The 14,650-nt window shown below is 39.7% G+C and overlaps 1 protein-coding gene across 2 annotated transcripts in view; it reads left to right on the top strand.

Moving 5' to 3' along the window:
- The window catches only part of Ambra1 (autophagy and beclin 1 regulator 1), a 185,991-nt gene that overhangs the window by 62,819 nt on the left and 108,522 nt on the right, over positions 1-14,650 (top strand). For both annotated transcript variants that reach the window (XM_028778469.1, XM_028778470.1), the window contains 2 exons: positions 4,878-4,964; positions 9,901-10,080. In XM_028778469.1, coding sequence (XP_028634302.1) covers positions 4,878-4,964; positions 9,901-10,080 — 267 coding nt within the window. The remainder of the gene's footprint in view (positions 1-4,877; positions 4,965-9,900; positions 10,081-14,650) is intronic.

The raw sequence follows: 14,650 nt of genomic DNA, 5'->3' as shown, positions 1-14,650 counted from the left end.
TATTTGTGTGTATATACATGCACACATATGTCATTTCACATATGTGGAGGTTAGAGGACAGTTTTTGAGAGTCAGTTTTTTTCATCCACTCTATGGGATGCAAGTGCATACCTTTACTCCTAGCCATCGTGTCTGAGTTACATCCTTAGACCCTTGAATATTGGGTCTTTTAATTTGTTGCTTTGGTTTTGAGACAGGGTCTCATATAGGCCAGGCTGGTCTTGGACTTATTCTGTAGCCATGATGGCTTGAATCCCTCCCTGATCCTTCTAATGTCACCTCTTGAATGCTGGAATTATTAAGTATGTACCATCATGCTCATATCTTGTGGTTTGGTTGGTTGGGGGCGGGGGTAGTTTTCTTTCTTTCTTTTCTTTTTTCTTTCTTTTTTGAGACAGAATCTTTCTATGTATTTCTGGCTATCTGGGAGCTAGCCATGTAGATCAGGATGTCTTCAAATGCAAGAAGATCCTCCTACCTCTGCCTCCTAAATGCTGGAATTAAAAGCATACACTGTCTTGCTGGTGTTTTGTTTTGTTTTTGACAAAGGGTCTCACTCTGAAGCCCAGTCTTGAATTCAGCAGCAGTTCTCTTGCCTTGGCCTCGTAAGTGCTGGGACCACAGATCTGAATCACTATGTCTAGCTTTTAATTTATTTTACTTATTTGACAGGGTCTCAAACACTAAGGCCCAAGCTACTCATCATAGCCTTCTGGCCAGTTTTACTTACAGTGGTAGGGATCACAGGTATCAGCTACCATGCCTGACTTCTATATTTTAAAATAATTTCAATTTGCAGAAAAATTGCAAAAATAATACAAAGAATTCTCAAATGCCCTTTATCCACATTCTCTAAATGCTTGCATTTTGCCACATCTGTTATATTATTCTCTTTTGTTCTATCTGTATCTAAATATGATTATTCTTTTATGGTTGACTGTTGTTATATTCATATTTTTATATTTGTTATTAAGGTTTTTTAAAAAGATTTATTTTATTTATATGAGTACACTGTAGCTGTCTTCAGACACACCAGAAGAGGACATCAGATCCTATTACAGATGGTTGTGAACCACTATGTGGTTGCTGGGAATTGAACTCAGGACCTTTGAAAGAGCAGTCAGTTCTCTTAACCACTGAGCTATCTCTCCAGCCCTGTTATTAATTTTTTTTAAAAAAAATCAAATTATCTAACATTAGTTCAATAGAGAAGTGGCCTTTGGGCTTTTAAAAAATATGCTGTTATTGGTGAAAGGCTTTTAAGTCGTCCTTGTGTATTTTACACATGGCCACACATATAGCACAAATTATAGTATTTCTTTCTGATCTCCAGTAATTCAAGCTATTATGGCCCTTGTGCTTTACTCAGCCACTGCTGGTGTGGAGAGTTAAGTAGGCAAAAGAGAAGGTTAGAGAAAGGATGGTTTGTTTGTTTGTTTGTTTCTGTCAGAGTTTTGGTGACTCTATATAACATATTTCTACATTGAGATTACAAGTCAGAAAGAAATGGCAACTTTAAGCCTGAACAAATTTTACTGACCCTTCCTTCAGCCCTTGCTGATTTTATATTATCTAATTGTGTGATAGATTATTAAGTCAAGTCATATTTGTGTGCCAGAGCAGAAGGTGGAGCAAGCTGCTGCCCTAGCCCATTTACTCATGTCATTCATTCTCCACCCTTCTCCTGCACATAGCTGCTGCTAGGAGGGGGAGTGCTTTGAGAATCCTAGGCATGGTAGTGGTAATATCTACTTATCTCAAAACTCCACTTCATTCTTTAATCCACATCAACTGGATGTGGATTAAAGCCTATTTTTATTCCTTGCAGAGAATTTGTTTCATCAGTGATTTGTGTATGTGAAGAAATGTTGCTCATCTAGATTGTCCCTCTTGATTTCTCTCTCTGTCTCTCTCGAACGCATACACACACATGTACATATAAACATCGGCTGGTCCTATTGCATTGTCTGTTGGTACAAAGCTTAACATTTTGATGCTATTTAGATTACAAGAAGTCTTTCTGATTAAAATAGAAAGTTAGGATGGGAACTGGAGTATGCAAGATATCAAATGGAGTCACTAAAATTGATGTTGCCTAATCCAGATTGTTCTAAGTTTAGGAATCTTCTTTTAGCATCCCTGATAAGCCTTCTTTCTCATTTCTCTCTGAGCTCTGTCACTGCCTTGACATAGTTGGTAGTGGGCAATATTTGTTTCATAACTTATCCAGTTCATTGTCTACACATAAGTACTAAAGCAGGTCACTCTGAAAGCCTTCTCACCGAAGGCTTCTGCCTTACCTAGCAGCTATTTAGAGAAATAGTCAGAGGTCAAGAATACTCAGCATCACTTGCAGAGCACTTAGTATTGGGTTGAATAATCTAGGGTTCTAAAGGCAGGCAGCTGTTCCTAGACCTTGCTTCATTCTTCAGCTCTTACTCTGCTCTCAGGGAATGATGTTATTAGTACTATATAGGTGAAATAGGTTGGTCTATAGGTTTTAACTCACAACAAAAAGTTTTTATGGGATGTCAGTAATCCCAGCATTTTGGAGCCAGAGACAGGAAAATTTCTGATTCTGGGCCAGCATGGACTATAGACCCTGTCTCAAACAAGGGGGGAAAAGTGCTGTTGGCAGACAGGGGTTGACTATAATAACATATAATATACTGTATATTTTAAGAAACTGGAAAATTTTTTGACAGTTTTCAATATAAACGATAAACTATTTGAGGAAATAAACATGTTTCACCTCTGTGTTTTTATGTGTCAGTTAAGAAATAAGGTTTTATAAAGAGGAAGTAAATGAAGTAAATGACCAGTTTTCTCAAAAACTGACTTTTTTTGTCTAGTTTATGTGTTAATAATTCAGACTATCTCTAACCATCAAAATGTTTTGCATTTGAAAGATCTAAATGTCATTATTTTTGTTGTGATGTTAGAAAAGAAAAAGAAACATGCTAGTTAATCTGCATCACATAATTTAAGTTGTTTGCCAGTTTATGACACATTGGAATGTGAAAAAAAGTGTGTTTTAGAATAATGAAATGTAGCATTTCTGCTGTTGCAAACAGAAATATCACCACAGAGAAGGTGTATTTTATTACCTTCTTTCCTACTTCATTGAGTATATTGTATGCTTTCTATTGAGTGCTAGGGCTCTTTGAAGTTTGGCCATGTGGACCATGTCTTGGTAGACAATATACGTTAATGGTTGCTTGTCCCAGGCAGGATGGGTAAAGCTAAGGTGATGGGGCGTCAATTGTTTATGCTTTGGCTATGACTGGAAATGCCATTGTGGGCAGTTGCTGGGATAGTGACTGCCCATGATTATACCTAAAGCCAGCTGGTTTTAATAACACTGAATTTTCTTAACTCAATTGGAAAAGAAGGGTAGCTGCTGTTCTTATCCTGCAGATCTGTTTAAGGAGGAATCTGGCAAGCAGCCGGAGACCTGCTCCTGGGAGAGCCAGGCAAGATGCTTCTGGAGAGGAACAATATGCAATTTTTTTCTGAGACCACTTCCTTTGAGATGAGTTCTGCATTAGGAGGTTGACTGGCTGCTAAGCATATATATGTATTCATACACACGTGTGTGTGTGTGTGTGTGTGGTGTGTGTGTGTGTGTGTGTGTGTGTATGAATGAGCTGGGAAGTAGTATGGTAGACCAGGAAGCCCCTGTACCACACTTGTTTATTGCATGTGTTTTAAATAACCTTTAATATTTAAATAACCTTTGCTGTATTTGTTTGCTAAAACTTAGCCATGAAATTTCATGCAGAAATCCAGATTTTGGCTATACAAAATCAGACAATCCAGCAATACTGAGCCCATTTTGTAGCTTGGTAATAATCAGCTATAACTGAGTGATCGGATTCCAGTCTTTGTTTGCTAGTATTTATTGCTCACCATGGCTACATGCAGTAGGCACTTGTTTCCTACCTAGCCTCTGGAAGGTTGTATAGTACAACATAGAAATTTGAAGCCTTTGGGAGTTTAAACAGGCCTCATAGGAATCCTTAGTAGTTGTGTGTCATGGGCCTATGTACTCAAGTCTCTAGTCCCAGTGTTCTTGTGTATTTAGTAATTCTTTTATTTTAAAGATTTTTTTTATTTTTATTTATATGAGTATACTGTAGCTGTCTTCAGACACACCAGAAGAGGGCATTGGATTCCATTACAGATGGTTGTGAGCCACTATGTGGTTGTTGGGAATTGAACTCAGGACCTCTGGAAGAGCAGTCAGTGCTCTTAACCACTGAGCCATCTCTCCAGCCCATAGTAATTCTTAAGATCTCGTGTGTGTGCTGAGGCCTGCTACCCAAAAAACTGCCTAATAAAATATGTATTACTACCATTAGTTAGAATTTATGATGGGTCAGGATGATAAAAGGAAAGGTTTTTGCCAGTTATGACAAGAATCCCAAGTGTACTCTTTCTCACAAAAAAGGGTGTGGGTAGAACAGAAGGAGTGGATGAGGGAGTGGACTGTGATGGTGTACAGGAGCCAATTGCCAGGATAAATGTGTGATAAGCTCTCTGTATGCTTCATTTTCCTCTTCTGTTGCTTCTAGCCTATTTGTCTGCTGAAGGAGCTGCAAAGAGGTATAAGTTCATGCTTCTGCTGCATTTGCATGTATTTCACTGAAGAGCAGCATTCAGCATAACACAATGGTCCTGTCCAGTATGGGAGCTCTGTATCTCTCCATTTATTAATGTTTCTATATAATTAGATTGTTGGAAGGGTAACACCCCAGGTAATAGATGCTAGCTGGCTGCGAAGGGGGATCTTATTTACCTCTCCCCCATTTCTCTTATGATTGAGCTCTGAGTTGGTAATTGACAGGGATTATTGCCATCTTTTTAATCTCTGCCAGGAGGCTGCTGGAGTCTTCCCTCATTTCATTATCCCGTTATGATGGAGCAGGATCCAGAGAGCACCCAATTTACCCAGACCCAGCGAGGTAAGGCCAAAGTGAAAAATGGCACTAGGAGGGGGGAGGAGCAGCCCTTGGGGTTGCCAGGTTGTGGGAATTCCCACTTGTGCCTCTCTGGTCCTGGTGCTCTTTTACTCTTCAGTCACAGCGTTAAGGCAGATGTTTCAGGTGATTGGGGATTGTTGCAGGTAAGTGAATGACATCGCTGGTGACAGAGGATTATAACTGAGCTGTTTTCCTTTAGGATTCAACATCTGTCAGTGGGGCACTAGGGCACCTGTGGAGGGCATAGGTATTCTTTCCTACTCCTCAAGAGGCTGTTGCCTGTCAGATGGACAGCCAAAAGAAGAGCCAAAGTTTTGAACATTTTATTTGTAGGGAAGATACTTAAAATTAAACAAATTTACAATAGCAAAAGGGTAAAAAAAAAAAATCAAGCCAGTTCTTAGACACTATCCAAAAGAAGAGATGAAGGGAGCATAATGGAATGAAATTGTCATTTTACTGAAGTGCTTGCTTTATTCTGTTTTAGAAGACATTTGAAAGGTTATTGAAGACTGTGTAGGGTGTGTGTGTGTGTGTGTGATGCATATGTATGTTCGTGGTATGGGTTCATGGAGAGGCCACATGAAGACTTTGGAGTCTTTCTCTATTGTTCTTCAAATTTTCTCCTCCTCCTCCTCTTCTTCCTCTTCTTCCTCTTCTTCCTTCTTCTTCTTTCTTCTTCTTCCTCTTCCAATTCTAATTCTTCTTCTAATTCTTTTTCTTCTTCACTGTCGTCATCATCATTGCTCATTTTTGAGACAGCATTTCTTTTTTTTTAAAGATTTATTTATTTTATGTATGTGAGTACACTGTAGCTGTCTTCAGACACACCAGAAGAGGGCATCAGATCCCATTACAGATGGTTGTGAGCCACCATGTGGTTGCTGGGAATTGAACTCAGGACCTTTGTAAGAGTAGACAGTGCTCTTAACCACTGAGCCATCTCTCCAGCCGGAGACAGCATTTCTTGCCGAACTAGAAGCTTGCCATTGTATCTAGGCATCCGTAGGGTCTATCTTTCTGTATCTTGCATTGCTGGGGTCACAGGTACCTGTTTCACGCCCATTCTTTATACAAGTGCTGGAGAATTGCACACAGGCCCTTTTGCTTTTGCAGCAAACTTATCCACCCAGTCAAATATTTTCCTAGGCCTGAAATTTTTAAAAGTTGGAGGGAAAGATTTTTTTTTTTTTTTATTTGAGCCTAAGGGACCATCCTTGCAGTCCCTAGTGCTGATGATGGTGCTGAAGACAAAACCAAGGCTGGAACATTGAGTTTTAGTACAACATTTACCAGGAAAGAGCAGCCTCATGTGGTTGTCAGAGCTGGATTAGATGACCTACTAAAGATCTGAAAAGAGCTAAATTGACTATTATTTAAATAGTATCAGAAAATGTTATAAGGAGAAGGATAATTGACAGTGGTGGGCAGACAAGTCTGTAGTATAAGCAGATCAAACTAAATGAGTTTTAAAGCTTTCCTGTCCACCGGGAAACATCTTTATAGACCATCTTGACTTGTAGATGATTTTGTTGTTGCCACAGATTTGCTGTAGTAGTGCACATTCTCACCAAGATAGCAGTGCAACAAAAACCTTCCATGGCTTCTTACTGTGTTTTCCATATCCCAGAAGTAGCCAATCCAAGGATCCAGACAGTAGAGATGGGAACTTTAAAAATAGATGGGCAATTCAGATGGTGATTGAAGCAAGGACATTTATATTAGTCTCTAATTATGTTGGGAAAAAAAAGTGTCACATTTTCAAGAACCATAAAACACTCAACACAACTTCTTGCCATAAACAGTTTCTTTTCAGGCTGTGGCAGTGCACACCTTTAATTCCAGCAATTGGGAAGCAGAGGTGGGTAGATCTCTGTGAGTTTGAGACCAGTGTGCTCTACATAGTGAGTTTCTGATAGCAGTAGGAATCTCATCCTCAGAAATTTTAGACTGGGAAACTTAATGATCTGTTTCTGAGACAGGGCCAGATAGATGTGCAGCCTGGGCTGGCTTCTAGCTCACTGTGTAGCCAGTGGAGGCTGGTCTCAAACTTGTGATCTTTCTGCCTCTTCCTCAGAATGTAGACATTACAGATATTGTCTTTTCATGCAATCTGTTATTAATTCCTACTCTGATTTCTTTACTAGTAAAGGCTTCTTAAATACTTAAGATTTTACTTGGAACACTTCTGGTTGTTTGGATGGTCTTGCAGCTCCTCAGTGGAGGGCATGCGTTACCATCTCCTCATGGGTTATTCATTTCTTTTGTTCTCTTAGTTGTGTCCTATGTTATAGGGAAAGCTTTTGTGAGACATTTTCTAAAGCATGCAGAAACCTTCTTTTCCCCCTGGATACATAAGAGGGCAAAACTATGTCGGAACTCGCTCTTCCTTTGTTTATTTGTAATTACTGATAATGTAGTTTCATATTTAAGAAATTCCTATAATGTAATTAAACAAGTAAGAGTTAATGCAATGCTGTACTTAATCTCTACACAAAAGGGTAGTCTTTATTCAATATTACAGCAACATTATTTCTACAACCATTATCAATAACAGTCCATTTTTTCCTGTTCTTTCGGGGCATCCATAAGCTGAGAAATGGACTTATTGTTCCTTTTGTTTTCTTCCACATAAGTTCTCTTGAAAATTCTTTTCTGTTACATAGTCTCTTCTCTAGTGTAACTTCTTTCAGTTTAATCCATGTTTAATGTCTGCTGGAAGATTTTAGTATATTAGGTAACAATGAGAACATGAAGGCACTGACTTCTGTGCGAAGTCTCATGTTTAGTGGTTGCATGCTTGGCAATAGGTGTCCAAATGAGTAATGAAAATACCATGAGTTGAGCCTTTTGGAAATAGTTGGTGTTGTCTGATTAGTGTGGTCTAGGCTTCTGCTTCTGCATGTCCCTACCCACCTACTGTAGAACAGTAATTTGGAGTCAGCGTGCTCAGTGTAGCATATTATTTTAACATGTAAACTTTTGAGTTCCAATGATTAGCTATCCAGCTCCTTGAGAATACTATTTGATGACTTACCCAAAGGACAGTTTTAACAACAGCCTTAGTCCTGTTGCAGTTGACTACAAGACCTGTTTTAGCCTAGGAAGGTAGAACTCCTGAGAACAGTGAGAACAGAGTATCAAAGGGACTAGAAGTGGAACTGAAAGATGTTTGCAGTTTGGTGGTGCCTCTGTTACTAATATAAGTTGCTCAACTGACCCCAAATTTACAAGTCTCCCAGCTGTAGTCTTTTAGCCTCTTGAGTAGCTGAGATTACAGTCAACACATGTGTACTCAACAATAAATACTTTTATTTCATTTAGATACAGCTATTCTAAGTCAGTTTTAAAGTATTCCCAATAAAAGGAAGACAGAACACACCTTCCCTTTTAGATATCCAAACATTTAAAAAATGTAAAATCTCCCAGGTTTCTAACACCAGGTTTATGACTTCATTTTTTTCATATGTGTGTATGTGTGTGTGTAATATGTGTGTGTGTGTATGTATGTATATATATATATATCTCACACTAACCCTTTATTTAAAAAAATTTTTTTAGAAGAGTTGCCGTGTGTGTAGATGAGGATAATTGTTACATATACATGCATCTTAAAATGTTGAGAAGGGGTCTCAAATAGCTCACACTAGCTTCAAACTTGTGTGGTTGAGACTGACCTTGAACTCCTGATCCATCTGCCTGTAGTTCTGTATTGCTGAGAATATAAGCTTGTGTACTGCCCAGCCAATTTATTCTTTTTAATGGTTTCCTGGTGTTTCTCTTTGTGGAAATAATTTATTTAATCTGTTGGGTTTCTGGGTTGTTTCTTGAGTTTTTCTTACTGATGGCAGAGTTACAAATGAGTTTTCTCATGTAATTTATATATCATTCATTTATATTCTTGTGTATCTCTGTGTGCTATAATTTACTAGTGGACTTGCATCATTGTAAGTTTTTTAAAGTCTTACAGTTGGCTTAGCAATCTCTTAACATTATCATGTAAGACATTTTTCTGTTGTTTTCAGTTTATAGCCTCTAATTACAGAACCATGTTGTGGAGGAAAACCTTAAGAAGGGGAAGGAATGTGCAGAATTGTGTGACATGTTAGAAATTGTCAGAGAGCTAAGACATGCCCTTTGTTTCAACTGGAGTCTAGACTGATGATGGTTTATTGGAACCCTAGCAAAGGAGATGTATTCTCCATTCTACAAATTGGAAATTCTTTTTCTATTAGGTTTTTTTTTTTTTATTCTCCCAAGTACAAAATGTCTCTGAGTCCCTATCCTGGATACCTTTCCGTGCACAAATACCTGTGGTTAATTTGTGAAGGAGGAGATACCAGTTTCAAAGAGACAATAAGGAGCTAGGTGAAAGCTGGAGTTGAGTGTGTGTGTGTGTGTGTGTGTGTGTGTGTGTGTGTGTGTGTGTGTTGAAAGAAGTTGTGGTAAAGAGGGTACCTCTGGGTACCTTTGTTAATCATCTTCTGGCTTGTTTTCTCATTTATAAAACATCCAGACTTGATTACAAAGGTTTTTTTCATTTCTTAAACTTTGTGTATGGACGTTGAGCAAGGAAGAGCTATTTAAGGATACCTTTAAAAGCTAAGCCAGGTTCTGTAAGAGCCTGAGAAGGAAGAAAGGCCCAGTATTAATCCTTTTTGGAAGGGGCCACTCTTGATCAGAAGATGACTGACTGATTGCATGGCCTGTTTGCCTTATCTCAGAGCAGAAGCACTTGGGTGATCTGGTGCACAAATTCTGTAGCACAGACTTCCTGGTGAGTTTCTTGGTCTATATTTCTCGAATATCCAGAGCAGTCTCAGCAGAGAGATACCATGGGAAAGTTGACTTTTTCTATCTTTCACAGTATTCCCCACATTAGTGCTAGTTTGTGTTTGTCCATCTCTGTCTCTCTCAGATTATCTCCTGCTGCATACTACGCCCAGAGGATGATCCAGTATCTCTCACGGAGAGACAGTATTCGCCAGCGCTCCATGCGCTACCAGCAGAATCGGCTTCGTTCTTCCACCTCCTCCTCTTCCTCAGAAAACCAGGGTCCATCAGTAGAGGGGACCGACTTGGAATTTGAGGACTTTGAGTAAGTATATTCTCAGTTTGCTTCCTTCTTCCTCCCAGACTGAGAGTGCTCCTGAGTTGGCCACTGTTTTTGTAGGAGTGGTGAGCATTCTTGCCTCTAACCCCTAAGTTATTATTTATTAGTAGCAAGCTGGGATGAGGGTTAGAGGGCTTAAGTACCTAGATTACTCGCATTCTGGGAGTTAGATTGCTGATTCACCAGAGCCTTTGGGAAGAGACAGCCCATTGGGTCACAGGCCGGAGTGGAAAGAGGATGCCTGCTGCTCTCCTGGTGACATTTGTATCTCCTTGTGGTGTGTGTTGTGGAAATGCTTTTCTTGGGCTATCTTCACCAGATAAAGGAAGCAGGAGGCTTGGTGTTTATTCTCTTAGCTAGAGTAGAGGTGACAATTTAAGTTTCATTGTAAATATTAGATTTCCTTGAATAAAATGATTTCTTAAGATCTGACTCTTTCATCTCAACTTAGTCTTCCTGTTCCCGGTCTCACCTGTCATATTAAGCTACTGGCTTGAGGAGTGACTCCTTGATGCCACTGTCAGCTGCTGCTAATGCTGCATCTCCTCTTCCTCCACTACCTTCTCTTTTTTCTTTCTTCCTTATGTTGTTGAGTGGGCTGAGGACAAGGCAAAGAGCAGGACCAGCCCCAAGTTCCAGAGTCTATGCTTTCCAACCCCACTGCTGAGTTCTGCCTTTCAGATATTCTGTTCCTGACCCTCTCGCCATTTATTGTGCTCCCAGCTTGAAATTGAGTTTTCCTAGCTTGTATCAAATTAGACATTTGGCTTTTGTTTTGATTTTGTATTTCGTCATTCTTTAACATGCAAAAGAAAAAGAAGTATTTCACTCCCTCTCTTCTCTCTCTTGATGACTTTATCGGAATATGTCGGTCTTCTCTGCCCTTCTTGACATGACTTGGTACATCTAGGATCTTAAGGGTTCTTACCTATCCCCCAACCATTTTCCTTTTGTCTACTGCATGGATAGTTCCCCACAAGCTATCTTGCAATAGAGCTATAGGGCATGTTTGATCTCTTTGCCAGAAAGATCTGAGATAAAATGGAATAACCTTTGTGTCAGCTTGCCTTTTTGATGCTTATGGTGAACACATGAATATTTGAATCCTGGAAAGCAAAAGGAAGGACATACAATGGTCTGAAAAAGATTGTAGTGCTCAACAAATACAGGTTTACCTTAAAGCAGATGGAGCAAGAGTGTGCTGGTCCTGTCAGTAATCACTGAAGAAGAGCCCAGCACCTCTTCTATGACCCACAGCATGCCCTTTTCTCTATCTGTCCTCCTGGGTAAGATGGCTGCATATACCAACAGTGAAAGGAGCCAGATAGATGTCTATGATGACATTCGTTATACTGGAGATAAATAGTAATTTTTCTAGCATAAGGTCCTTTTAGGGAAGGAGGTTAATAATACATGCCAATGGGGATGGGATGAAATTCACTTGCTTAGCATGTGAGGTCCTGTGTTTGATTCCTCAGCACTGCGGACATATAAACACATACACATGCACACACATACTCACAGTGGGGAGTGATGGAGGAGGAATAGAGAAGAGAGGGAGAGGAACACTTACACTGAGGTCGCTGCCATTGTAGTACTGCTGAAAAACCTGGGTGAGTTTAGTTCAGTTATTCTGTAGTGCTCTAGGACTCTGGCCTCTGGCTTGCCTTGCCTCTTTCTATGCATGCTTAGAAGTTGAAATTGCCTCTTAACCAGTGGTGTGATGTGGGGATCATGCCTTTCAGCTGTACTCTGCCTCGTGACTTGTCCTTCACAATGGAGTTCTGGGTTAGTTTAAAATGTTCTGTTCTCATTTTACCTTCCCTTTCTTCTGCTGCCACCTCCTCGCTCTCCCCTTCCTTCCCCCTCGATTTTCCTCTGTCAGACTGCCTTCTCTTCTGTATGTGTTCCCCCAACCCACCTGTGCTCTCATCTCCCTGGGCTTCAGCATGACCTCGTTTTACATTGCCTTCTTTACCTTTCCTTCATCAGCTTACCAGTTTTTTTCCTAGGTGTCTTTATTAGCCATGGGCTAATCTCCCTAATGCCCCACCTATATGTCCCTCTCCAGATGTTTGCCTTTTGGAAGAAGGTGGTTTTGGTACAAACTATAATCTTGCTTTTGATAGCAGGTATGGATCAGCTACCTTAACATGAGTAGTACAGGTCTTCTAGTAAAAGAGGTTGATTCTGACTTGCCATCTGTTCCTTCTTTTTCTGTCTTTTCTGCCCTCCTCCTGGTCCTGTAAGCTGAGTACTGGTTGTAGTTGCTTCTTTTCATCTCTAGTGCTCAGGGGACAGGCAGAAACTAGGGACTGTAGCAGCCTGTTCTAATTTATTTACCATAATCCTATTCCTTAGCTTTGATAACTAGAAAGGATGTATTTAATCCTTCCTTGCTTGCTTCCTTTCTTCCCTCCTTCCCTTTCTCCCTCCTCCCCTCCCTCTTTGCCTCCTTCTTTCCCTCCTTCCCTTCTTCCTTCCCTCTCTCCCTCCTTTCTTGTTTTTTTTTTTTTTCCTTTGAGACAGGGTTTTTCCTCAGCACTGCAAACATATAAACACATACACACAGTGGGGAGTGATGGAGGAGGAATAGAGGGGAGAGGGAGAGGGAGAGGAACACTTACACTGAGGTCGCTGCCATTGTAGTACTGCTGAAAAACCTGGGTGAATTTAGTTCAGTTATTCTGTAGTGCTCTAGGACTCTGGACTCTGTGTAGTTCCAGGATGTCTTGGAACTTGCTCTGTAGACCAAGCTAGCCTAAAACTCAGAGATCCATTCACCTCTATCTGCCATCTGAGTGCTGAGATTAAAGGCCTGTGCTACTACCACCCAATTCGGGATATTAATTTTTTTAAATAATTTTTTAACTTATGGATGTTTTGCCTGCGTGTATATCTGTAAACCATCGTGGTGCCTGGTGCCCACAGAGATCTGACTAGAACATCAGGTCTCTTAGAACTGGAGTTACAGGCATTTGTGAGCTTCTATGTGAATGGGTGCTTAGAACTGAACCTTGGTCCTCTGGAAGAGCAACAAGTGCTTTTAACTGCTGATCCATATCGCTAAGCCTCAGAAAAGATGTGTCAGGGGTGTTAGGGGGATGTTTTATAGTCATAAATTATAGTTATTTTAGTAGAGAGAAGCAGGTAAGGTTTTTGTGATCTGGAATCTGCCTAAATGGACACCATTAAGAGACACTGTTATATTGGGTTTCTGTATTTTCTGAGCACATCCCAACCTTACCTGTAAGGCCTCATATCATCCTCTCCACTCTCCCGTTTTCTAAGTCAGAGGTTCATTTTACTGAGCAGTTTTCATCCAGATACATAAAGTCCCCAAGAAATCAGATCATGTCTTCTTTGGTTCTCTTTCATCATCAAAAAGTATCAGCTACTATAGAGTTCATATGCATAGTTATTAACAACTTAAATTTATAGTATATATGAATATATATTTATAGTCTATATATTTATAGCCAAAGTATCCACCTCATATATGTATATGTAGCAATTGCTGATGTATTCATACTTTGCATACAGATGTAGATACATAGCTTTTTATGTATAAATGATAGATTTAAAATTTTTATTGAATCCTTTTAATGACCAAACAAGAGGGCTAATAAATCAGTCTCATCTGTTCTTTGACTGAGGATATCACCATATCAGAGATGTAGCAGATTAGAGAACAGGAATAAGTATATTTATTGTCTTCAGATCTAAAATCTTACAACAGTGATATGCAATCATATTTGGGTTGTTTCATATACTTATTGTGGAATAGACCTTTCAGATTTATCTTCAGGGAGGATTCCCTTAGAAATTGGTCAGGTTAAATTTTCTATTCTTTTGTAGTCTGGATTGATGACTGTCTTCTAGGCAAGCATCTTCTACTGCCATTCATCTCTGTCTGTGTTAAGGATTGAAATGGCAGGAACCTAGTGTTTATCAAAATGTACAAATAGGATGTCCAGAAACTTGCTGTCAGCAAGTCTTTTCTGAAGTCCTCAGCCAGCTGTCTTTGCATAAAGTTCACAAGCAGGGTAAAGGTGTGTCTGCCCATTGACATTACTGTCTGCCTGTGTTAGAGCTCAGACTGCTTACTTGAATGTAGTTGTCATGTAAGCATAGCAAAATTCCTATTTTAATTTTTAACTGTCTCGTTAGATAAAGGACAGGTAGCTCTTAGGAAAAGCACAAGAAAAGTGCCTTTTTTCAGTAGTTGTTAAGACTTGCAAAAAAGAATAGTGTGTGTGTTTATAATTCTAGCTAGTCTTTATTTTTTTTAATTAAAATTATTATTAGAAAGAGAGGAAGCCGGGCCGTGGTGGAGCACGTCTTTAATCCCAGCACTTGGGAGGCAGAGGCAGGCAGATTTCTGAGTTTGAGGCCAACCTGTTCTACAGAGTGAGTTCCAGGACAGCCAGGGCTACACAGAGAAACCCTGTCTCGAAAAACAAAAAAACAAAAAAAACAAAAAAAAACAACAAAAAAGGAGAGGGGCCATGTAGTGGTGGTGCACACTTTTAATTCCAGCACTTAGGACATTAGA

Source organism: Grammomys surdaster, unplaced genomic scaffold, assembly GCF_004785775.1.
Source record: "Grammomys surdaster isolate TR1022 unplaced genomic scaffold, NIH_TR_1.0 338, whole genome shotgun sequence".
Taxonomy (NCBI): domain Eukaryota; kingdom Metazoa; phylum Chordata; class Mammalia; order Rodentia; family Muridae; genus Grammomys; species Grammomys surdaster.
The sequence above is the reverse complement of the archived record's forward strand: the minus strand, read 5'-3'. Positions and strand labels throughout refer to the sequence as shown.